Source organism: Ascaphus truei, chromosome 10 (genome assembly GCF_040206685.1).
Source record: "Ascaphus truei isolate aAscTru1 chromosome 10, aAscTru1.hap1, whole genome shotgun sequence".
Taxonomy (NCBI): domain Eukaryota; kingdom Metazoa; phylum Chordata; class Amphibia; order Anura; family Ascaphidae; genus Ascaphus; species Ascaphus truei.
The window spans coordinates 28,077,336-28,103,408 of NC_134492.1; the positions used below are offsets into that span (position 1 = coordinate 28,077,336).

The following is a 26,073-nucleotide window of genomic DNA, read 5'->3' on the forward strand; positions in this document are numbered from 1 at the left end:
TGTCAAGTTTATCTGAAATTGAAAAACAAACATGAAAAATGCTAGAAAAGCTCCAGTATTACGTGTCTGTGTGCTCTGTTGGAACATTACATTGGTAACTTCTTCAGCAACACAGTGGTTAAAAGATCCTTCTCTTGCAATGGCTTAAATGCCACGTAGGCATTGTAGGCTGGCACATTAGCTTTCTGGGTACAGGCCAACACCGCGTTAACCCTGTTGGTGCCAAAAACTAAACATCTATAGGCGAACTGTTAAGCATAAGATTGTTTTGCTTCTTGTATGCACGTGACATGCGTACATCAACTTTAACAAATATTGCCTGTTCTGCAATCTTCTTAAGGATCAGGCACAAGGTTGCTTTGCATCTGTCTAGAGGAAGGTCTATAGTTCCATGAGCTCATATTCTGGATCTGTGCCAGGAGAGCAGAGAATGCAGAGTCACCACTGAAGGAACAAATATTAATTCACTGGAATAATATTTCACAATATTCACTGGAAAGTTTTAACCCCTGGCAGTCTGAAAGTTTTGCATGTTCTGAGGTGCGCAAACTGAGGGGCGCGCCCTCTTGGGGGGTGCAAGATTATTTAGGGGGGGGGGGCAAGATTATGTAGGGGGGGGCGCAGGCTGTGTGCGGCGAAACCTGGGGGAGGGCAGAGCTGTGCACGGGCGGCCAAGCAACACAAGCTCCGTGCTGCTGCTTGTGTGGGCGGGTCCTTGCTGCGGGGGCAGGGCTTCTCTCTGCACACAGACAACCCCGCCACACAGACATCCCCTCCTGTGATACCCGCTCCCCAGTTTTCAGCAGCACGGGGGACCGGAGCATGCTTACAGTAGTACTTCTCCCCCCCCCCCCCCCAGGTGATTGTGTATCTGTGTGTGTTGTGATCGAGTGTGTGTGTGTGTTGTGATTTTGTCTGTGTGCTGTGATTGAATGCAGCAGTGCGCAAGCTGGGGGGCGTACGCTCTCCCAAGCTTGGCGCATGGGGAGACAAACAAAATTTACTTTGAAGGCGCTCAGCAGCAGTCAATGCGCATACACACACACACAGCCCCGATCCATGCCCCCGCCCTCCCCCCCCCCCTGCTTGTGCTTGCAAAATTATGCAGGACACCCTGTGCTCATGCTTGGAGAGTTGGTGATGTCACCGCTCTCAGCGGCAGCGTGGACGCAGCCTAATTTTGCTAGCACGAGCTATTGAAATAAGTATTTAGACATATTTGTATTTACATTGTATACCGTTTAATAAAGGTTTTTTTTTCATGTGATTGATTACATCAGGCAGAGGGAGCCCGAGAAATTTCATGGATGAAAAGGGGGCTCGGCATAAAAAGTTTGCTCACCCCTGTAACACAGCCGCTTAATTGTGTTATGTGCACAACTGGGACTGATGCATAGTGCCATTAAGGCTACACTGAGAACACATTGAGTAAAAATGTGCTTTCCTGAAAAAAGTTAGTTAGGGTGTGAAGCTTTTCCCATAAGCTCCCACATACAGAGCCACATAAAACTTGATTTGCAAATGGGACTTTTTCAATAAGTGATTGTGCCAATTCAGCTGACTGGAAAGGGAGTTTCCTTGCGGTGGTTACCGAATCGGCACTATCGCTCTTTATTGAATAAGACCCATAGACTCATACTGTTGTCCCAATTGATATTGGTTATATATTCAATGCTTCTGCAATGCAAGGAGCTGTTCTTTTATATCTTATTATTCTAAAGCCCTGATGAAGGACCCTGCGAGGTTCGAGAGCTTGTAACTTATCAGGACTGGACCAGTGCTCTAGTTCATGTGCTAGTTCTAGTTTTGTATCATTCTGTGCATAAAAGTAAGCAAAACATGTTGGAAAAATGATACATTGATTTATAGGTGCAACCCCATGTACAGTAGCCAGACCCGCCCCTCCCCCCCATCCCCATCCCCAAAGTTTGTTTTTGGGAAGGAGTTTAGCAATCCAATTGGCTTCATAAGATCAATCTAACTTTGCTAGAAGCCAATATTTATCTGTTTTTTGTTTCTTTGCACGTTTACATACAAACTAAATTTCTTAGAGGCCTCAGAATGGTGGAGTATTTCCTTGTCGGTTGAAATACTGGTTGCATAATAAAGCTGCAGTTCTGCCTGCTGGTTTTGTATTTTTCTTTCCCGCTTACCTGTACTTATCCAAGGTCCACAGCCACCTGGTTTCTGACCAACATGCCGACTGTCCACTGGTAAATCTCGTGGACACAGCATAGCCACAGGCTCGATCTGGCAGCCAATAGAAACGATTAGTGACCCCACTGCCATTCATGTACATCAGCGGCCATTTAAAAAAAAAAAAACATTTTTGTTAATCTGTCAAAAATATGTGCTCCGGCAACACCCTGGTCCAGATAGATTTTAAAAAATGTAAAAAAAGTTTTGGGGGCAGAAATGCTGCTTTAGAGACTATCCAAGCAAGCGCTTCCATTTGTATTTATTTTTTTTCAGCATGATTGCAGCAGGGGTTCTCCGGAGCTCAGCACCATTCATTTCCACTGTAGGGGGCCCCTGCTTCCAGAGCTACAGCCCCTCGGCTAGCAGAGTTAACGGAGAGCCGGAGTTTCAAAGCTCCCGCGCCCTGCGGGCCAATAGGAAACCATAACATCAGGTTCGACTTCCTATTGGCCCGCGTGACCCGGGAACTTTAAACTTTGCCAAGAGAGCTCGGGAAGCAGGGTGCCCCCGGAGCTGGAATTAATGGGGTTCAGCTCCAAAGACCCCCTGCTTCAAATCTATTATATAAAAAAAAAAGTTTTAAAAGGAATGAATTGCTCCTTTTTTAAGGATTGTTATATTGCAGCGTAAATGAGTACTTCAATATTAGGTGATACTTTATTTATTTATTTTTACTTACAATTGATATGAAATGCTTTTAAGAACTCTACTCTCTTACTCGGGCCAAGTAAGGCCTCGGCCATGTTACGTGCTTGCTGGCGGAAGCGCGCTGAGGCGCGCTCCCGCTCAGCACTGAGCCCCTACAGCCGCAATTAGAGCGGCTTTAGTAGGGGCTCACCTGCGCTTCCGCGCGCTTGCGGAAGCGCAGGTCTTGGGGGAATTTAAAATTCCCCCGCTTGCCGGCGAGACAGGCCGGTCACGTGAGCGGTTCACCCAATGAGGGCGAACCAGCTCCGTGACGTCACTGGCCCGCCCCCGGCCAGTGACGCGCCCGCCCCCGGACCGCCCCCTGACGGCTGCTGAGAGCGCTTGCGGTAAGCAACCGCAAGGCCAGGGAAAGCACCCGTTTTCCCTGCGCCTCAGCGCGCCTCAGCACGCCAGCAGGGACCGTGGACTCGGCCTAATGCTGATTTCCAAAGATTATTCTTGATATTTTTATTATTGGAGGATGTAAATTGCATTCTTTATCATTGCAATCTTTTTATTTTTTTATATATATATATATATATATTTCTCCCAGCAGTGTAATATTCTGTATAGCGTGACCCAGAGAGGAATATCTCTTTTTTTTTTTTATTATTATTTTTGTGATCCTGTAGGTAATAAATGTTTGGTATACACTGTGTGTTTATGGAATAATGGAAGGCAAAAAGCACCTTAACCAACAAGTCTTTTAAAAAAAGAGAAGATTGTCCTCTGTAGAGGACAAAATAACCTCCCATATGACTTGTCATTACTCAGTGACGTGAATACAAACAATCACAAATTCAGGCATTATAGTGAATGTCACAATATCATCTTCAGATGTTCTAATGCTGCGATGATTCTGTCGGCAAAGGAGATTTGTAGTGGATGAGAGCCGCTAAGGCCGTGATTATACCTATAAATGCGCGCAGTGTAGCGGCACCGCGCCAAAACAAGTTGCATAATTCCAATTAAAGTGCTCATACCGCTGGCGACGGTCGCGGCGCGCCGTTCTGCAAAGCGGACAGCTGGGGAAGAGACAACCAAATTTGTTTTCTCTGGCGGTGGCCGTGTCACGTGAGTGGTTCAGCCAATGAGGCGAATCACACGGCCACGCCTCCAAGCCTCCTCTGCCCTGTCTCCCCGGTATAATCAAGATGCTGCTCAGCGGCAACACAGGGTGACGTCACAGAATAGCGCCACCGCCCTGCATCTCTTGGTATAATCTCTTGATATAATTAGCCTAAGGCTTCGGTCCCAATGCTCTCATCTGCACGCGTGCCTGGCGGTGCGTGCACAAATTACAGCTGCGGTCTGTAGATGAGCTATGGGATGTGTGGGAGGGGTAGATGGGCACAGCCATAGCAGGGCATATCTGCCCTTCCATTGGCTGCCTGCCGAGCACGTGACCGTGGCACTGGAAGACAAAATTCTTGTCTTTCCTGCCAGCGTACATGTCACAGCGCTTTGCGTGCCCCCACACACATGGCCACTGGGGCCTGCCACATAGAGGGCTGTGGTGTGCACGCCGTAGCGGCCACTGAGGTCCTGGCCTAAAGACTGGAAGGGCCGACTTGGTGATTTTATCATCTTTTTAAAAATATAGTGGTCTCCTTGTAGTAAAGGCAAGACAGACGTTTGTCACTGTTCGGCGCCCGTTTGTTTGAAGGATGCATCATGGTAATGCAAAGTCAGCTTACATGGAATGACGTACCTCCCTCTGCCAGCATCTTTGAACCCCTGCTCCCCCCTCCTTTATTCTGCTTTTGTTCCCAACCTTTACCTCTATTGCCTGTTTTAATTTAGAATGCAATAGATGTGTGGGGGAAAAGAGGGGGGGGGGGGGGTGTTAGCAGCTAGAGATCTTTCCTTTGTGCTCTGCAACTGATATTAAAGGTGAAGTCCCACGTGGTTGGCTAGTTTAATTTCTTAGTGCCTCTGGAAGGGGAAGTGTTTGTTCTTTTCCCCCCCTATCCCACCCGTCCTTATCAGAGAGAGCCTCACACAGGGAACTCGCACAGAATGGAGCAGCCAGAGGAAATGGAGACTATTCAGAAAAAATATTTTAAAATACTTGTCTGGTTTGAGTAAAAACAAAGCATCAGTTGCCCAGATGAGACACCTTAAACGTGTCACTGGAATTAGGTCACTTACTGGAACTTCTCTGGTTACGTTAGTCCTAACTTTGCGTTTTTTCGGAATTGCTAGCAAATGGCTTTCTCTGCATGCACCCTGATATTGCTATATAATATATGTATATGTATACATGTATGAGCACGCACACATGCATACGCACACATGTGTATATGTATATGTGTAGTAACTGAAATCTAGTTAAAGGGAGAATATGCTGGTTCATTAGGTTTACCCTTCTCCAAGCAGAGGTTCCCTCCCATTGCTGGTCTTTGTATACACGCCGCTAGTTGGATAATGTGAAATGTATAATGAATCCTTTTCCATCCCTGCAGTCTGAACTGGAATTTAGTTTTAGTGGATTTGTTTCTGTTTTGCCGGCAGAGTAATCTTTTGCTAATCTTTATCCGCCGGATTACCAGAGATGACTGGATCTAACATTGATTGACCTGTCTTGCAGAGTATTGCATATCCAGCCTGTCTGCCGTTTCAGGGGAAAATGCTAAAGCAATGTTTAATTCTAAGCAGGGATTCATCTTTTTAAACTATAATCATGGTTCAGGTAATACATCTGGCAAAAATACAACTTGGCAGTCTTAAAATCATAAGTCTAACATGAAGTCATTGTTATGTGGAGTTCTGAAGCATTAAACATTACAGTTCAAGAGAAATATGTCTTTAATGAGTAAAATGTATTATAACCTTTAATTTCTAACTCTTGAAAATATAAAGTGTGTGTGTGTGTGTGTGTGTGTGTGTGTGTGTGTGTGTGTGTGTGTGTGTGTGTGTGTGTGTGTGTGTGTGTGTGTGTGTGTGTGTGTGTGTGTGTGTGTTCAGTAGAGTAAACATCTTAATCTGTAGCGTAATCATACTTAAGTATGGTTTATTCGCTGGTGGTATTTTAATTCAACTTTTGCATTTCAATCTATATTTATAATGCCAAAAGTATTTGAATGTTAAAAAAAACACACACTTTTACTTGTATGGCACCAACATTCACAATGTGGGGGTGAGGACAATAACATTGTATAACTAGTACATCTATATTAAGACAAACGACTGACCATAGGAAGATGGTCACTGCCCCAAGGAGCTTACAATCTATCTATGTGCTCAGCATTACTAGGCTGTGCCGCTGATTGAGGACTGCCCACTGCTCATGCTTGTTACTACTTCACAACACACCCTCCCAGTCTCTGCAAGTTGGTGCTTTGCTTCCATTTTGAGCCTCCCTTTGGTGTGGGTAATAGGACGAGGTTTGTACCCATGCGGGGGATGTTTGGGGTGATTAGATTCCCTCGTCAACCACTACAACAATCTCGGTAATGTTGGCGTTTTTTCCTTATCTAAGTAAAGGAAGTTTTATACTGTCGGCAGCATGGTAGTTTTCCAGAGGAAAGAGGTTTAAGTTGTATAACACTTCATGCACTTTACATGTTGTATCCTTCTATGGATTGCATATGCAGGGAAGGGCTTAGAATCTACCCATCACATACTTGCATTACATACCTATTGCATACCTACATACCTACTACATACCTGCATGAATTACATACCTATTGCATGCATTACATACCTAATACATACCTGCATATATTACATACCTATTAGATTATTAAAGGTTATAATTTAATAGATTATTGTAGTTTATTTTTACAGCAACTTTATTTACATCAGGGGTGGCACCCTCCAATCAAGGGCCACTAACAGGACAGGTTTCCAGGCTATCCCTGCTTCAGCATAAGTGGCTCGGTCATTATTATGTTATGTATATGTATGTATATTTTTTGAGACTTGCTTTGAGCAGTATCATAATTACAAGACTATTTTACAGTGTGCGGAACTTGAATTTCCTGAGAGCGTTTAGGGCTGTGAGGGATATAGATGCTAAAGCCTCTTTATTGCATGCGAGTCAGAAACCGAGTGATTTAATGGTGTAAGACAGCAGCAACTGGCAAGGCCTCGGGAGGCAGCTGGCCTGGGAGGAGAATCTCCTGTCTGGCACATTCAAATCTTAAGCCTGGGCAGCCAGACGAGACAGACTCCTGAGATAATTGGATCTGTCAGGCCTCTCAGTCACGTCTCGAGCTGAACGCCTGACACGCAGACGCAAAATAACCATTCATTCCAGTTAAGTAACCTAATTAGTGCCAGCGTAAGAATGCTTAGCATGACCTAGTGCAGGGGGGCTCAACTTCTGTCCTCAAGCCCCCCCCCGCCCTCTCCAACCCCCATCTCCCACACAGGTCAGGTTTTCAGAATATCCTAGCTTCAGCACAGATGGCTCAATCAGAGGCTCAGTCGAAGGCCTGGACTAGTGGTGTCAGAATAGATCTACATTACCGACGGGTTATAGTGCAAGGCTGAGGACCCGCTGCAGACCGCCGCGTGCGCGCAGGCCACCAGCCCCTTACCTCAACCTCATGCCTGGCTGTCCCCGCTGCCTCCTTCCGACGAGGCTCACTACGCGCTGTGACGCGTCAGCCATCAGGGGATACAAGAGGATTGTGATCCCGAGCGGTGACGCGTCACGTGGTGCGCTGGTGAGCCTATCAGCGCCGGGGGCTGGAACTCTCAGAGCTTCCCCCACCTCCAAAAGGTAGGGGGGGGGGGGGAAGTGTGTGTGTGTGTACCGTGCCGTGTACTGTGCCGTGTGTGTGTACCGACCAGGGGGGGGGGAGGAGGGAGCAGCATGGAGAGCGAGCTGCAGAGGGCATGTGTGGGGGCTCCCTCTTGCACCCTCTTGCAGCCCGGGAGACCCCCGCTTCAGCCCTCTGCTCAAACCACGCCCCCCCTCAAACCACGCTCCCGCTCCCTACGGACAGCAGATAGCTGTCAATTGCCTCAACGCGCCGCCTGCATGCAGTGCGGGCGCGCTGACTGAGGCAGCGGGGCCTCGGCCTAAGGCAGGGGTGCTCAACCAGTCCTCAAGACCCTCCCCTGACTGAGCCTCTGTGCCACCTGTGCTGAAGCTGTGATATCCTGGCACAAATTATTTTAACTGTGGATCTTGTTTCATGGCCTGTACCCTGCTCAACGCTCACTCCTCCTCCTGCCTTTTTGTTGCTGCTACACCCAAATCACACCTATAGCTTATCTTTCAAGCAGTCAGTTGGTGCTGGATACTTATCTTCGGTGCTGTATGGATTTGCAAAGTGTTGCAGCTCCCATGAGTTCTGTGGAGGATAAACCTCAGTCTCAATTCAAATTCTAACTTTACAGCAAATCATTTTGATTGCCTGTATACCTCAATGACTGGAAAAAATAGGGTAACCCCAATTATCGAGGCCACTACCAGGCACTATGGAGTGTGTTTAGGAAAGAAGGTTTGACGCCGGTATATAGGTGATGCAGGTAATAAGGCAATATATGGGTATCTCCGATACTAACAAGGGGAGTGGGGTACTGGAAAACCGGTTAGAGGTACAAAGGGGACGACACCTCCCAAGGGGGCGCCCCCAAGTAAATCACGGCCCGGCTACGAATATATCCTCACCTGTCTCCCCTGTGAATCGCGTGGAGGTCCCTTGAAAGCCGTTCCTGTTTGCGGCTGCAAGCTTGATCCTGGAGGTCCCTTGAAAGCCGTTCCTGTTTGATCCTGGAGACTCTGTGTGCTGGGATTCTGCTTGCTGGCGTCTGCGTGCCACAACCGGATATGACGTCACAGATGAAAAAAATGGAGATTGCTTCCGAGGTTCACAGCACCTTCACTCAGCCAGTTGTATGAATATAAAAAGTCCTGGCTTGGACGAGACGCGTAGGAGTGTTCATGCTGTTGTACATTGCTGGTTACTAATAAACTTTTTTATATTCATACAACTGGCTGAGTGAAGGCGCTGTGAACCTCGGAAGCAATCTCCATTTTTTTTACCTCAATGACTGTACCACTCACCCAACATATTCTTCTCTTTCTTCTCCACGCTGTGCGACCATCCTCTTGTCCTCTCCAAGTTTGCACATCGTCACAATCAGAGAGCATTAATCAACTGCTTTTCCTTCCCCCCCCCCCCTTCTGTTGTCTGTATAATCACAGAGGGCTAAACTGCATACTGTATTAGTATGTTGTGGAGATGTAAATGAGCAGGTGACGTTAGGTTTCACAATTTACCGTTAAGTCAGTCGGCTGCATTACATGGTTTGTACAAATGGGATGGGGTCACGGTCATACAGCCTTTATGTTGGGACTGGAGGGGAGAAGCTGTATTGATGAGATGCCTCCTGTTAGACTCTGATTTGCTTATAGCGCTTTGCTTCTTGGGATTTTGGCTGTTGCAGAAGTGAGGTGCTGGTGATGGGTATCTTACCTGTGTCCATGTTACTGTGCGGCGCTGGTGATGGGTATCTTACCTGTGTTCATGTTACTGTGCGGTGCTGATGATGGGTATCTTACCTGTGTCCATCATGTTACTGTGCGGTGCTGGTGATGGGTATCTTACCTGTGTCCATGTTACTGTGCGGCGCTGGTGATGGGTATCTTACCTGTGTCCATCATGTTACTGTGCGGTGCTGGTGATGGGTATCTTACCTGTGTCCATGTTACTGTGCGGCGCTGGTGATGGGTATCTTACCTGTGTCCATGTTACTGTGCGGTGCTGATGATGGGTATCTTACCTGTGTCCATCATGTTACTGTGCGGTGCTGGGGATGGGTATCTTACCTGTATCCATCATGTTACTGTGCGGTGCTGGGGATGGGTATCTTACCTGTATCCATCATGTTACTGTGCGGTGCTGGGGATGGGTATCTTACCTGTGTCCATCATGTTACTGTGCAGTGCTGGGGATGGGTATCTTACCTGTATCCATCATGTTACTGTGCGGTGCTGGGGATGGGTATCTTACCTGTGTCCATCATGTTACTGTGTGGTGCTGGTGATGGGTATCTTACCTGTGTCCATCTTACTGTGCGGTGCTGGGGATGGGTATCTTACCTGTGTCCATCATGTTGCTGTGCGGTGCTGGTGATGGGTATCTTACCTGTGTCCATCTTACTGTGCGGTGCTGGGGATGGATATCTTACCTGTGTCCATCATGTTACTGTGCGGTGCTGGGGATGGGTATCTTACCTGTGTCCATGTTTCTGTGCGGTGCTGGGGATGGGTATCTTACCTGTGTCCATCATGTTACTGTGCGGTGCTGGGGATGGGTATCATACCTGTGTCCATCATGTTACTGTGCGGTGCTGGGGATGGGTATCATACCTGTGTCCATGTTACTGTGCGGTGCTGGGGATGGGTATCTTACCTGTGTCCATGTTACTGTGCGGTGCTGGGGATGGGTATCTTACCTGTGTCCATGTTACTGTGCAGTGCTGGGGATGGGTATCTTACCTGTATCCATCATGTTACTGTGCGGTGCTGGGGATGGGTATCTTACCTGTGTCCATGTTACTGTGCGGTGCTGGGGATGGGTATCATACCTGTGTCCATGTTACTGTGCGGTGCTGGGGATGGGTATCTTACCTGTGTCCATGTTACTGTGCGGTGCTGGGGATGGGTATCTTACCTGTGTCCATGTTACTGTGCGGTGCTGGGGATGGGTATCTTACCTGTGTCCATCATGTTACTGTGCGGTGCTGGTGATGGGTATCTTACCTGTGTCCATCATGTTACTGTGCGGTGCTGGTGATGGGTATCTTACCTGTGTCCATGTTACTGTGCAGTGCTGGTGATGGGTATCTTACCTGTGTCCATCATGTTACTGTGCGGTGCTGGTGATGGGTATCTTACCTGTGTCCATGTTACTGTGCGGCGCTGGTGATGGGTATCTTACCTGTGTTCATGTTACTGTGCGGTGCTGATGATGGGTATCTTACCTGTGTCCATCATGTTACTGTGCGGTGCTGGTGATGGGTATCTTACCTGTGTCCATGTTACTGTGCGGCGCTGGTGATGGGTATCTTACCTGTGTCCATCATGTTACTGTGCGGTGCTGGTGATGGGTATCTTACCTGTGTCCATGTTACTGTGCGGCGCTGGTGATGGGTATCTTACCTGTGTCCATGTTACTGTGCGGTGCTGATGATGGGTATCTTACCTGTGTCCATCATGTTACTGTGCGGTGCTGGGGATGGGTATCTTACCTGTGTCCATGTTACTGTGCGGTGCTGATGATGGGTATCTTACCTGTGTCCATCATGTTACTGTGCGGTGCTGGGGATGGGTATCTTACCTGTGTCCATGTTACTGTGCGGTGCTGGGGATGGGTATCTTACCTGTGTCCATCATGTTACTGTGTGGTGCTGGTGATGGGTATCTTACCTGTGTCCATCTTACTGTGCGGTGCTGGGGATGGGTATCTTACCTGTGTCCATCATGTTACTGTGCGGTGCTGGGGATGGGTATCTTACCTGTGTCCATGTTACTGTGCGGTGCTGGGGATGGGTATCATACCTGTGTCCATGTTACTGTGCGGTGCTGGGGATGGGTATCTTACCTGTGTCCATGTTACTGTGCGGTGCTGGGGATGGGTATCTTACCTGTGTCCATGTTACTGTGCGGTGCTGGGGATGGGTATCTTACCTGTATCCATCATGTTACTGTGCGGTGCTGGGGATGGGTATCTTACCTGTGTCCATCATGTTACTGTGCAGTGCTGGGGATGGGTATCTTACCTGTATCCATCATGTTACTGTGCGGTGCTGGGGATGGGTATCTTACCTGTGTCCATCATGTTACTGTGTGGTGCTGGTGATGGGTATCTTACCTGTGTCCATCTTACTGTGCGGTGCTGGGGATGGGTATCTTACCTGTGTCCATCATGTTGCTGTGCGGTGCTGGTGATGGGTATCTTACCTGTGTCCATCTTACTGTGCGGTGCTGGGGATGGATATCTTACCTGTGTCCATCATGTTACTGTGCGGTGCTGGGGATGGGTATCTTACCTGTGTCCATGTTTCTGTGCGGTGCTGGGGATGGGTATCTTACCTGTGTCCATCATGTTACTGTGCGGTGCTGGGGATGGGTATCATACCTGTGTCCATCATGTTACTGTGCGGTGCTGGGGATGGGTATCATACCTGTGTCCATGTTACTGTGCGGTGCTGGGGATGGGTATCTTACCTGTGTCCATGTTACTGTGCGGTGCTGGTGATGGGTATCTTACCTGTGTCCATGTTACTGTGCGGTGCTGGGGATGGGTATCTTACCTGTGTCCATGTTACTGTGCGGTGCTGGGGATGGGTATCATACCTGTGTCCATGTTACTGTGCGGTGCTGGGGATGGGTATCTTACCTGTGTCCATGTTACTGTGCGGTGCTGGGGATGGGTATCTTACCTGTGTCCATGTTACTGTGCGGTGCTGGGGATGGGTATCTTACCTGTGTCCATCATGTTACTGTGCGGTGCTGGTGATGGGTATCTTACCTGTGTCCATCATGTTACTGTGCGGTGCTGGTGATGGGTATCTTACCTGTGTCCATGTTACTGTGCAGTGCTGGTGATGGGTATCTTACCTGTGTCCATCATGTTACTGTGCGGTGCTGGTGATGGGTATCTTACCTGTGTCCATGTTACTGTGCGGCGCTGGTGATGGGTATCTTACCTGTGTTCATGTTACTGTGCGGTGCTGATGATGGGTATCTTACCTGTGTCCATCATGTTACTGTGCGGTGCTGGTGATGGGTATCTTACCTGTGTCCATGTTACTGTGCGGCGCTGGTGATGGGTATCTTACCTGTGTCCATCATGTTACTGTGCGGTGCTGGTGATGGGTATCTTACCTGTGTCCATGTTACTGTGCGGCGCTGGTGATGGGTATCTTACCTGTGTCCATGTTACTGTGCGGTGCTGATGATGGGTATCTTACCTGTGTCCATCATGTTACTGTGCGGTGCTGGGGATGGGTATCTTACCTGTGTCCATGTTACTGTGCAGTGCTGGGGATGGGTATCTTACCTGTATCCATCATGTTACTGTGCGGTGCTGGGGATGGGTATCTTACCTGTATCCATCATGTTACTGTGCGGTGCTGGGGATGGGTATCTTACCTGTATCCATCATGTTACTGTGCGGTGCTGGGGATGGGTATCTTACCTGTGTCCATCATGTTACTGTGCAGTGCTGGGGATGGGTATCTTACCTGTATCCATCATGTTACTGTGCGGTGCTGGGGATGGGTATCTTACCTGTGTCCATCATGTTACTGTGCGGTGCTGGGGATGGGTATCTTACCTGTGTCCATCATGTTACTGTGTGGTGCTGGTGATGGGTATCTTACCTGTGTCCATCTTACTGTGCGGTGCTGGGGATGGGTATCTTACCTGTGTCCATCATGTTACTGTGCGGTGCTGGGGATGGGTATCTTACCTGTGTCCATCATGTTACTGTGCGGTGCTGGTGATGGGTATCTTACCTGTGTCCATGTTTCTGTGCGGTGCTGGGGATGGGTATCTTACCTGTGTCCATCATGTTACTGTGCGGTGCTGGGGATGGGTATCATACCTGTGTCCATCATGTTACTGTGCGGTGCTGGGGATGGGTATCATACCTGTGTCCATGTTACTGTGCGGTGCTGGGGATGGGTATCTTACCTGTGTCCATGTTACTGTGCGGTGCTGGTGATGGGTATCTTACCTGTGTCCATGTTACTGTGCAGTGCTGGGGATGGGTATCTTACCTGTATCCATCATGTTACTGTGCGGTGCTGGGGATGGGTATCTTACCTGTGTCCATGTTACTGTGCGGTGCTGGGGATGGGTATCTTACCTGTGTCCATGTTACTGTGCGGTGCTGGTGATGGGTATCTTACCTGTGTCCATCATGTTACTGTGCGGCGCTGGTGATGGGTATCTTACCTGTGTCCATCATGTTACTGTGCGGTGCTGGTGATGGGTATCTTACCTGTGTCCATCATGTTACTGTGCGGTGCTGGTGATGGGTATCTTACCTGTGTCCATCATGTTACTGTGCGGTGCTGGGGATGGGTATCATACCTGTGTCCATGTTACTGTGCGGTGCTGGGGATGGGTATCTTACCTGTGTCCATGTTACTGTGCGGTGCTGGGGATGGGTATCTTACCTGTGTCCATGTTACTGTGCGGTGCTGGGGATGGGTATCTTACCTGTGTCCATGTTACTGTGCGGTGCTGGGGATGGGTATCTTACCTGTGTCCATGTTACTGTGCGGTGCTGGTGATGGGTATCTTACCTGTGTCCATCATGTTACTGTGTGGTGCTGGTGATGGGTATCTTACCTGTGTCCATCATGTTACTGTGCGGTGCTGGTGATGGGTATCTTACCTGTGTCCATGTTACTGTGCAGTGCTGGTGATGGGTATCTTACCTGTGTCCATCATGTTACTGTGCGGCGCTGGTGATGGGTATCTTACCTGTGTCCATCATGTTACTGTGCGGTGCTGGTGATGGGTATCTTACCTGTGTCCATCATGTTACTGTGCGGTGCTGGTGATGGGTATCTTACCTGTGTCCATCATGTTACTGTGCGGTGCTGGGGATGGGTATCTTACCTGTGTCCATCATGTTACGGTGCTGGGGATGGGTATCTTACCTGTATCCATCATGTTACTGTGCGGTGCTGGGGATGGGTATCTTACCTGTGTCCATGTTACTGTGCGGTGCTGGTGATGGGTATCTTACCTGTGTCCATCATGTTACTGTGCGGTGCTGGGGATGGGTATCTTACCTGTGTCCATCATGTTACTGTGCGGTGCTGGGGATGGGTATCTTACCTGTGTCCATGTTACTGTGCGGCGCTGGGGATGGGTATCTTACCTGTGTCCATGTTACTGTGCGGTGCTGATGATGGGTATCTTACCTGTGTCCATCATGTTACTGTGCGGTGCTGGGGATGGGTATCTTACCTGTGTCCATGTTACTGTGCAGTGCTGGGGATGGGTATCTTACCTGTGTCCATCATGTTACTGTGTGGTGCTGGTGATGGGTATCTTACCTGTGTCCATCTTACTGTGCGGTGCTGGGGATGGGTATCTTACCTGTGTCCATCATGTTACTGTGCGGTGCTGGTGATGGGTATCTTACCTGTGTCCATGTTTCTGTGCGGTGCTGGGGATGGGTATCTTACCTGTGTCCATCATGTTACTGTGCGGTGCTGGGGATGGGTATCATACCTGTGTCCATCATGTTACTGTGCGGTGCTGGGGATGGGTATCATACCTGTGTCCATGTTACTGTGCGGTGCTGGGGATGGGTATCTTACCTGTGTCCATGTTACTGTGCGGTGCTGGTGATGGGTATCTTACCTGTGTCCATGTTACTGTGCAGTGCTGGGGATGGGTATCTTACCTGTATCCATCATGTTACTGTGCGGTGCTGGGGATGGGTATCTTACCTGTGTCCATGTTACTGTGCGGTGCTGGGGATGGGTATCATACCTGTGTCCATGTTACTGTGCGGTGCTGGGGATGGGTATCTTACCTGTGTCCATGTTACTGTGCGGTGCTGGGGATGGGTATCTTACCTGTGTCCATGTTACTGTGCAGTGCTGGGGATGGGTATCTTACCTGTGTCCATCATGTTACTGTGTGGTGCTGGTGATGGGTATCTTACCTGTGTCCATCTTACTGTGCGGTGCTGGGGATGGGTATCTTACCTGTGTCCATCATGTTACTGTGCGGTGCTGGGGATGGGTATCTTACCTGTGTCCATCATGTTACTGTGCGGTGCTGGTGATGGGTATCTTACCTGTGTCCATGTTTCTGTGCGGTGCTGGGGATGGGTATCTTACCTGTGTCCATCATGTTACTGTGCGGTGCTGGGGATGGGTATCATACCTGTGTCCATCATGTTACTGTGCGGTGCTGGGGATGGGTATCATACCTGTGTCCATGTTACTGTGCGGTGCTGGGGATGGGTATCTTACCTGTGTCCATGTTACTGTGCGGTGCTGGTGATGGGTATCTTACCTGTGTCCATGTTACTGTGCAGTGCTGGGGATGGGTATCTTACCTGTATCCATCATGTTACTGTGCGGTGCTGGGGATGGGTATCTTACCTGTGTCCATGTTACTGTGCGGTGCTGGGGATGGGTATCATACCTGTGTCCATGTTACTGTGCGGTGCTGGGGATGGGTATCTTACCTGTGTCCATGTTACTGTGCGGTGCTGGGGATGGGTATCTTACCTGTGTCCATGTTACTGTGCGGTGCTGGGGATGGGTATCTTACCTGTGTCCATCATGTTACTGTGCGGTGCTGGTGATGGGTATCTTACCTGTGTCCATCATGTTACTGTGCGGTGCTGGTGATTGGTATCTTACCTGTGTCCATGTTACTGTGCAGTGCTGGTGATGGGTATCTTACCTGTGTCCATCATGTTACTGTGCGGTGCTGGTGATGGGTATCTTACCTGTGTCCATGTTACTGTGCGGTGCTGGGGATGGGTATCTTACCTGTGTCCATGTTACTGTGCGGTGCTGGTGATGGGTATCTTACCTGTGTCCATCATGTTACTGTGCGGCGCTGGTGATGGGTATCTTACCTGTGTCCATCATGTTACTGTGCGGTGCTGGTGATGGGTATCTTACCTGTGTCCATCATGTTACTGTGCGGTGCTGGTGATGGGTATCTTACCTGTGTCCATCATGTTACTGTGCGGTGCTGGGGATGGGTATCATACCTGTGTCCATGTTACTGTGCGGTGCTGGGGATGGGTATCTTACCTGTGTCCATGTTACTGTGCGGTGCTGGGGATGGGTATCTTACCTGTGTCCATGTTACTGTGCGGTGCTGGGGATGGGTATCTTACCTGTGTCCATGTTACTGTGCGGTGCTGGTGATGGGTATCTTACCTGTGTCCATGTTACTGTGCAGTGCTGGGGATGGGTATCTTACCTGTATCCATCATGTTACTGTGCGGTGCTGGGGATGGGTATCTTACCTGTGTCCATGTTACTGTGCGGTGCTGGGGATGGGTATCATACCTGTGTCCATGTTACTGTGCGGTGCTGGGGATGGGTATCTTACCTGTGTCCATGTTACTGTGCGGTGCTGGGGATGGGTATCTTACCTGTGTCCATGTTACTGTGCGGTGCTGGGGATGGGTATCTTACCTGTGTCCATCATGTTACTGTGCGGTGCTGGTGATGGGTATCTTACCTGTGTCCATCATGTTACTGTGCGGTGCTGGTGATTGGTATCTTACCTGTGTCCATGTTACTGTGCAGTGCTGGTGATGGGTATCTTACCTGTGTCCATCATGTTACTGTGCGGTGCTGGTGATGGGTATCTTACCTGTGTCCATGTTACTGTGCGGTGCTGGGGATGGGTATCTTACCTGTGTCCATGTTACTGTGCGGTGCTGGTGATGGGTATCTTACCTGTGTCCATCATGTTACTGTGCGGCGCTGGTGATGGGTATCTTACCTGTGTCCATCATGTTACTGTGCGGTGCTGGTGATGGGTATCTTACCTGTGTCCATCATGTTACTGTGCGGTGCTGGTGATGGGTATCTTACCTGTGTCCATCATGTTACTGTGCGGTGCTGGGGATGGGTATCATACCTGTGTCCATGTTACTGTGCGGTGCTGGGGATGGGTATCTTACCTGTGTCCATGTTACTGTGCGGTGCTGGGGATGGGTATCTTACCTGTGTCCATGTTACTGTGCGGTGCTGGGGATGGGTATCTTACCTGTGTCCATGTTACTGTGCGGTGCTGGGGATGGGTATCTTACCTGTGTCCATGTTACTGTGCGGTGCTGGTGATGGGTATCTTACCTGTGTCCATCATGTTACTGTGTGGTGCTGGTGATGGGTATCTTACCTGTGTCCATCATGTTACTGTGCGGTGCTGGTGATGGGTATCTTACCTGTGTCCATGTTACTGTGCAGTGCTGGTGATGGGTATCTTACCTGTGTCCATCATGTTACTGTGCGGCGCTGGTGATGGGTATCTTACCTGTGTCCATCATGTTACTGTGCGGTGCTGGTGATGGGTATCTTACCTGTGTCCATCATGTTACTGTGCGGTGCTGGTGATGGGTATCTTACCTGTGTCCATCATGTTACTGTGCGGTGCTGGGGATGGGTATCTTACCTGTGTCCATCATGTTACGGTGCTGGGGATGGGTATCTTACCTGTATCCATCATGTTACTGTGCGGTGCTGGGGATGGGTATCTTACCTGTGTCCATGTTACTGTGCGGTGCTGGTGATGGGTATCTTACCTGTGTCCATCATGTTACTGTGCGGTGCTGGGGATGGGTATCTTACCTGTGTCCATCATGTTACTGTGCGGTGCTGGGGATGGGTATCTTACCTGTGTCCATGTTACTGTGCGGCGCTGGGGATGGGTATCTTACCTGTGTCCATGTTACTGTGCGGTGCTGATGATGGGTATCTTACCTGTGTCCATCATGTTACTGTGCGGTGCTGGGGATGGGTATCTTACCTGTGTCCATGTTACTGTGCAGTGCTGGGGATGGGTATCTTACCTGTGTCCATCATGTTACTGTGTGGTGCTGGTGATGGGTATCTTACCTGTGTCCATCTTACTGTGCGGTGCTGGGGATGGGTATCTTACCTGTGTCCATCATGTTACTGTGCGGTGCTGGGGATGGGTATCTTACCTGTGTCCATCATGTTACTGTGCGGTGCTGGTGATGGGTATCTTACCTGTGTCCATGTTTCTGTGCGGTGCTGGGGATGGGTATCTTACCTGTGTCCATCATGTTACTGTGCGGTGCTGGGGATGGGTATCATACCTGTGTCCATCATGTTACTGTGCGGTGCTGGGGATGGGTATCATACCTGTGTCCATGTTACTGTGCGGTGCTGGGGATGGGTATCTTACCTGTGTCCATGTTACTGTGCGGTGCTGGTGATGGGTATCTTACCTGTGTCCATGTTACTGTGCAGTGCTGGGGATGGGTATCTTACCTGTATCCATCATGTTACTGTGCGGTGCTGGGGATGGGTATCTTACCTGTGTCCATGTTACTGTGCGGTGCTGGGGATGGGTATCATACCTGTGTCCATGTTACTGTGCGGTGCTGGGGATGGGTATCTTACCTGTGTCCATGTTACTGTGCGGTGCTGGGGATGGGTATCTTACCTGTGTCCATGTTACTGTGCGGTGCTGGGGATGGGTATCTTACCTGTGTCCATCATGTTACTGTGCGGTGCTGGTGATGGGTATCTTACCTGTGTCCATCATGTTACTGTGCGGTGCTGGTGATTGGTATCTTACCTGTGTCCATGTTACTGTGCAGTGCTGGTGATGGGTATCTTACCTGTGTCCATCATGTTACTGTGCGGTGCTGGTGATGGGTATCTTACCTGTGTCCATGTTACTGTGCGGTGCTGGGGATGGGTATCTTACCTGTGTCCATGTTACTGTGCGGTGCTGGTGATGGGTATCTTACCTGTGTCCATCATGTTACTGTGCGGCGCTGGTGATGGGTATCTTACCTGTGTCCATCATGTTACTGTGCGGTGCTGGTGATGGGTATCTTACCTGTGTCCATCATGTTACTGTGCGGTGCTGGTGATGGGTATCTTACCTGTGTCCATCATGTTACTGTGCGGTGCTGGGGATGGGTATCATACCTGTGTCCATGTTACTGTGCGGTGCTGGGGATGGGTATCTTACCTGTGTCCATGTTACTGTGCGGTGCTGGGGATGGGTATCTTACCTGTGTCCATGTTACTGTGCGGTGCTGGGGATGGGTATCTTACCTGTGTCCATGTTACTGTGCGGTGCTGGGGATGGGTATCTTACCTGTGTCCATGTTACTGTGCGGTGCTGGTGATGGGTATCTTACCTGTGTCCATCATGTTACTGTGTGGTGCTGGTGATGGGTATCTTACCTGTGTCCATCATGTTACTGTGCGGTGCTGGTGATGGGTATCTTACCTGTGTCCATGTTACTGTGCAGTGCTGGTGATGGGTATCTTACCTGTGTCCATCATGTTACTGTGCGGCGCTGGTGATGGGTATCTTACCTGTGTCCATCATGTTACTGTGCGGTGCTGGTGATGGGTATCTTACCTGTGTCCATCATGTTACTGTGCGGTGCTGGTGATGGGTATCTTACCTGTGTCCATCATGTTACTGTGCGGTGCTGGGGATGGGTATCTTACCTGTGTCCATCATGTTACGGTGCTGGGGATGGGTATCTTACCTGTATCCATCATGTTACTGTGCGGTGCTGGGGATGGGTATCTTACCTGTGTCCATGTTACTGTGCGGTGCTGGTGATGGGTATCTTACCTGTGTCCATCATGTTACTGTGCGGTGCTGGGGATGGGTATCTTACCTGTGTCCATCATGTTACTGTGCGGTGCTGGGGATGGGTATCTTACCTGTGTCCATGTTACTGTGCGGCGCTGGGGATGGGTATCTTACCTGTGTCCATGTTACTGTGCGGTGCTGATGATGGGTATCTTACCTGTGTCCATCATGTTACTGTGCGGTGCTGGGGATGGGTATCTTACCTGTGTCCATGTTACTGTGCAGTGCTGGGGATGGGTATCTTACCTGTATCCATCATGTTACTGTGCGGTGCTGGGGATGGGTATCTTACCTGTGTCCATCATGTTACTGTGCGGTGCTGGGGATGGGTATCTTACCTGTGTCCATCATGTTACTGTGCAGTGCTGGGGATGGGTATCTTACCTGTATCCATCATGTTACTGTGCGGTGCTGGGGATGGGTATCTTACCTGTGTCCATGTTACTGTGCGGTGCTGGGGATGGGTATCTTACCTGTGTCCATCATGCTACTGTGCAGTGCTGGGGATGGGTATCTTACCTGTGTTCATGTTACTGTGCGGTGCTGGGGATGGGTATCTTACCTGTGTCCATCATGTTACTGTGCAGTGCTGGGGATGGGTATCTTACCTGTGTCCATCATGTTACTGTGCAGTGCTGGTGATGGGTATCTTACCTGTGTCCATCATGTTACTGTGCAGTGCTGGGGATGGGTATCTTACCTGTGTCCATCATGTTACTGTGCAGTGCTGGGGATGGGTATCTTACCTGTGTCCTTGTTACTGTGCGGTGCTGGTGATGGGTATCTTACCTGTATCCATCATGTTACTGTGCGGTGCTGGGGATGGGTATCTTACCTGTGTCCTTGTTACTGTGCGGTGCTGGGGATGGGTATCTTACCTGTGTCCATCATGTTACTGTGCGGTGCTGGTGATGGGTATCTTACCTGTGTCCATCATGTTACTGTGCGGTGCTTGTGATGGGTATCTTACCTGTGTCCATCATGTTACTGTGCGGTGCTGATGATGGGTATCTTACCTGTGTCCATCATGTTACTGTGCAGTGCTGGGGATGGGTATCTTACCTGTGTCCATCATGTTACTGTGCGGTGCTGGTGATGGGTATCTTACCTGTATCCATCATGTTACTGTGCGGTGCTGGTGATGGGTATCTTACCTGTATCCATCATGTTACTGTGCGGTGCTGGGGATGGGTATCTTACCTGTGTCCATCATGTTACTGTGCAGTGCTGGGGATGGGTATCTTACCTGTATGCATCATGTTGCGGTGCTGGTGATGCACATTGCCAGTTTTTAAGGGTTTCAAATGACTTAGAATGCTCAAAAGACGCAACAATTCCGGTTTTGTTCAAAATATAATACTCGCTTGTATTCTCCATACTTTTAGAATACATGTTCTGGGTGTTTATTTTAGCTGCACCAGTGTGTATTTATTTTAAAATATGGGCCTCACTCTGGCTGTTCCTATAACCATGATAAAGCAATATTAATCTCTCCTCGTTGCCTCAGTCTCCTTCACTCCTGTCTGTCGAGACCAGCAGAGAGAAAATGAATATATAGTTTGTTGATGTATAATGGCTGGAAGTGCGACCCACATCAATTTCAAATCCTCCCTGTGATTTCTGGGTGCACAGATCTTTCATTCTAATCATATCTTTTTCTGTGCCTTTCATTTAGGAACAGGCGCCAGTGCCCGTGTACCACCCGACCCCGAGTCAGACCCGACTAGCAACGCAGTTGACTGAAGAGGAACAGATCAGAATAGCGCAGAGAATTGGCCTCATACAGCACCTGCCGAAAGGAGTGTATGATCCTGGAAGAGACGGGTCAGAGAAAAAGATCCGGGAGTGAGTTATTACAGATGCTGCTCACCTTCCAGCAGGGGTGGGACATTGTGGACAAGGGGGAGGAAATTGAGTGGTTAGGAGCAAGGCGACCCGATACAGGGCTCTCCCCACCCCTTCTCTCAATATAGACAGTGTGACAGGGGGAGGATTGTGTCGGTGTGGGTTTGCATGTTTCGTTCTGTGTTGGGAGTGTATGTTTTGCGCTTCATTTTGAGGGGGAGAAGGGTGTCATTCAGTAGGGGTTGCTCCAAGTCAAATGGAGGTGTGTTTGTTGTTTAGCTCAGTTTGATGCCGTGTGGTTCTGTATCTTTTAGATAATTAGTCCTTATCTCTGCTGTTCACATTCATTACTTAAGTCTGGGGGGCGTGAGATTTTCGGGGGGGCGGTGGGAGGCCGCGGCGGTTAGAGGCCCCTCGCTTTCCCGAAGACTTTTAAATTAAAAGCTGGGGATCGCACAAGGCCTTTGTAACCTTAACTTTCCAGCGACGTGTCAAATGACGCCGCAGGGTCATGTTACGTCGTGTTGCCATGACACATGACCCTCACAGCGTCATTTGACGCCGGAGCCGAGCAGGCAGGGAGAAGTTTGCGCACCCCTGAGTTAAATAACCTGTACACCCAACATTTAACATTCTCCTGCTTCAGTGCCTTTAACCCAAGGCCTGGCTTACCTTTGTGTGTGTAATAGGAGGGGAGAATCAGGTGAAGCAACTTGGGATGCCCCTAAACGCAGGGGTCTATGCAAAAAACAATAGAGCAGGGTGCTAAAGGCAGGAAAACCTGGTCAAGGCAAAGCAATATGTAGGAAAAAGCCAAGCTCACCAAAGATCAGAAAAAATCAAAATATGGCAAAAAGGTATTTTAATTACTAAAGAGTCAAAAGTTGCATCCGTGGACTCTAGTCATTAAATTACCTTTTTCTTTTTTTTCTGATGATTGGTGGGCTTGGCTCCTTTCTACATATTATCGTTGTGTACTCCAGAGGTGCCCAAATCCAGTCATCAAGCCCCACCAACATGTCAGGTTTCAGGATATGTTGGCTTCAGCACAGGTGGCTCAGTCTTTGATTGAGCCACCTGTGCTGAAGCTGGGATATCCTGCGGGGGGCGTGAGGACTGGAGTTGAGCACCCCGTATGTACCCATTACTGCACATTGTTTTATAGACGTGTCCCTACCCAAAACATTTTGCAATCTCCCCTCTGTTTCCAAAACACTGAGGGGCAGAGACTGCAAGTTACAGCAAACCTTGTATACAGCGTGAAATAACCCTTTGCTCTGTCTCCAGGTGCGTGATCTGTATGATGGACTTTGTTTACGGTGACCCCATACGATTCCTGCCCTGCATGCACATTTACCATATGGATTGTATAGATGACTGGCTAATGAGGTCCTTCACTTGTCCTTCCTGCATGGAGCCAGTGGATGCAGCGCTGCTCTCATCATACGAGACTTAACCGGGCCCACAGGGGTCCCGCCTCGGCACCTCGCAAAATCCATGGGTTCTAAGGGTTCCGTTCCCTTTGTCTCTGAGCCCAAAGAGCCACAGATTGGGGATTAGGACAATGCACAAAGATCCTAGTACCTCCTTATCTGGCAATCTAGAAAATAAACCGAATATTTTAACTTGGAAGGAAACATAGGAACTTTTGACCCAGAGTAAAAAGCAGCAAATGATGTTCACGGGGGAAACCCAGCCATTAACCCTTCGAAATTAGACATGGTGCAGTGTACATTTCTACTATTCAAGGAGAGTGACCTGTGGATAAAAGGCCTCACTACCAGGACTGCTGTGTTGATGATCTCTCTAACCTACAGACACCACCTCCCCCATCTCTTGGGTAGTGGTGTCTGTTTGGTGGATGGGTAGGGGTCCGTGCCTATAGTTGTAGGATGGAGAAACGAGCATCGCTGGGGGAAATTTCTTCATGGAGAAGGGATTGGAAGATTATACTCGGCACTACTGTAACCTGTAGCATGTTCTCTTATTTTTTTTATTTTTTCCCTCCACGTGGCGATTCAGGACCGGAGCTGCTGCTAAAAGCACACGGTTTGCGGTCTGTCTTGCTTTTCCAGTACATGACGATGGACCAGTTGATAATGTGATGTCTGCGGAAGATTAGACTTTCTCCTTCCTAAGCGAAACCATTCGCCCCTCGTCTCTCCCAGACGCGCTGACTTTTGGGTCAAAGCTCCTCAGTGCAGAAGGAATTTGGGGAATTGCAGAGCAGAGAACTGCAGCCTCTGGAGAGGTTAAAAGCGACATTTTAGAAAACTGGCACAAAAGTAGTGTTAACACCTTCCCTGCCAGAGAGACCAGCTGCTCATTGCTGAGCAGTGGGTTTCTGGGCCCGTCTTATAGCGGAGGGCTTCTTTGCACCTTTTTTTTATTTTTATTATTTTGCTTTCCATTGGAAATGAAATTCATGGCCTTGGGTGTCCTTAAACTGAACATTGTTGTGGCCGGCCGGGCTCTATATTGTGTATAACGTGTGGTCAGAGTGCTTCGTTGTGTTTGCAGATCAAATCAAGCAGAGTTTCAATGTGATCTATTGGCAAAACATGAACTGTTGTAAAATTGTGTATTCAAAGTGCAGGAACACAAAGGTTGCATATCTTGTGTTTTTAACCCCGTTGGTGCCAGATGGGTCAACAAAACACAGTGTTGCCTTCTCTGGCACTGATTGGGTTTACCATAATTTTATCTCATTTTGTTTGTTTATCACTACAGGTGTGTGTGTGTTTTTTTGTTTTGTTTAAATGGAAACTATATGTTCATTAACCCTTCTGCTAGCTCAGTACCAAATTAAAGCTGCGTATTCCTGAAGTTTAAAACCCTGATTTGGATGTGTTTAAAAATGCAGATGCCACCAGACTATTTATAACTCCAGACGGGACACCCACTGCTTTCAGGGATACCCAAACCATATGCACGCAATCTTCACAATGACTTTACCTGACCTGGCAAAGGAATGGAATGTTCTTGGTTTATTCCAAAACCATGGTCTGGGGTGTGGTCTCCTCAGATTTGGGGGGGGGGGGGGGGGTTCTCATCCTAAATATTTCATATTTTTAATACAGGCAGGTTCAGCAACTGGACCAATGCTGTACTTAAAGTGGAAATGTAAATGGAAGAGGGGTTGTACCAATAAATAGTTATCACCTGGCCTGTCTGATTTTAATCTGACCCCTTAACAATTCATAGCAGGCAGGAGAGGGAATCGATAAGGAGAGCGGGCAACAGAAGGCTAGGAACACGTTTTAAAAAAAATAGGTCGAGCGGGCCCAGGTATGAGTGGGAGGAGGTACTGCACGATGCAGTTCCCCATGTTTATTTTTAAGGAATTCTTCCTTATACTTTGTTCTCGTCTGGTTTTTTTTTTTTTTCCTGGCTTGTTTTTAACTGTATTTTATTCTTATGATAGGTTAATTTGAGCCAAAGTTAATATTTCTGCAAAGCCCCTCTTATTGACATCTGTAATAACCCTTAAGAAATTGAGAAGATAACAAGACAGGTTTTTTTTTTTTTTCCTGATGAGCGCTTTTGTAATCTGCATGGAAAACGGTTCTGTGCTGCCTGGTGGAGCAGAAAAAGGGAGGCTAGATCCATCGTAGGAGTTTCCATGTGCACCCTTTACTGCAGGAATTGGGCCTGTTTTGTTAAATAAAATGAAACTAAAATAATTTTTTTTAAACGGCTAGCGGGGGGAAAACTAACAAGGTTGGTAACCTACTTCTAAGGGCTTCACATGGATACGTTGTATTGGGGGAACTATGCCTTTAACCCTGTGAGTGCCCTAGGTACTCATGATCATGTAGTGGAAATCCTCCCATGGGGAGGGATGATGCGGTGCACAGCAACAAAGGGATGGTAGACTGGATCGCATTGAAAAAAAGGTATTGTTCAGTCTACCATCCCTTTGTTGCTGTGCACCGCGTCATCCCTCCCCCATGGGAGGACTTCCGCTATTGTTCCTGGCGAAAGCAGAGTGCAGGCGGATTTCG

The 26,073-nt window shown here is 48.7% G+C and overlaps 1 protein-coding gene across 1 annotated transcript in view; it reads left to right on the top strand.

Moving 5' to 3' along the window:
* Positions 1 to 25,752, top strand: part of RNF11 (ring finger protein 11) — a 37,261-nt gene extending 11,509 nt beyond the window's left edge. Inside the window, exons 2-3 of the mRNA XM_075616317.1 lie at positions 21,900 to 22,069; positions 23,357 to 25,752. Coding sequence (XP_075472432.1) covers positions 21,900 to 22,069; positions 23,357 to 23,525 — 339 coding nt within the window. The 3' untranslated portion in view covers positions 23,526 to 25,752. The remainder of the gene's footprint in view (positions 1 to 21,899; positions 22,070 to 23,356) is intronic.
* The last annotated feature ends 321 nt before the right edge of the window (positions 25,753 to 26,073 follow it).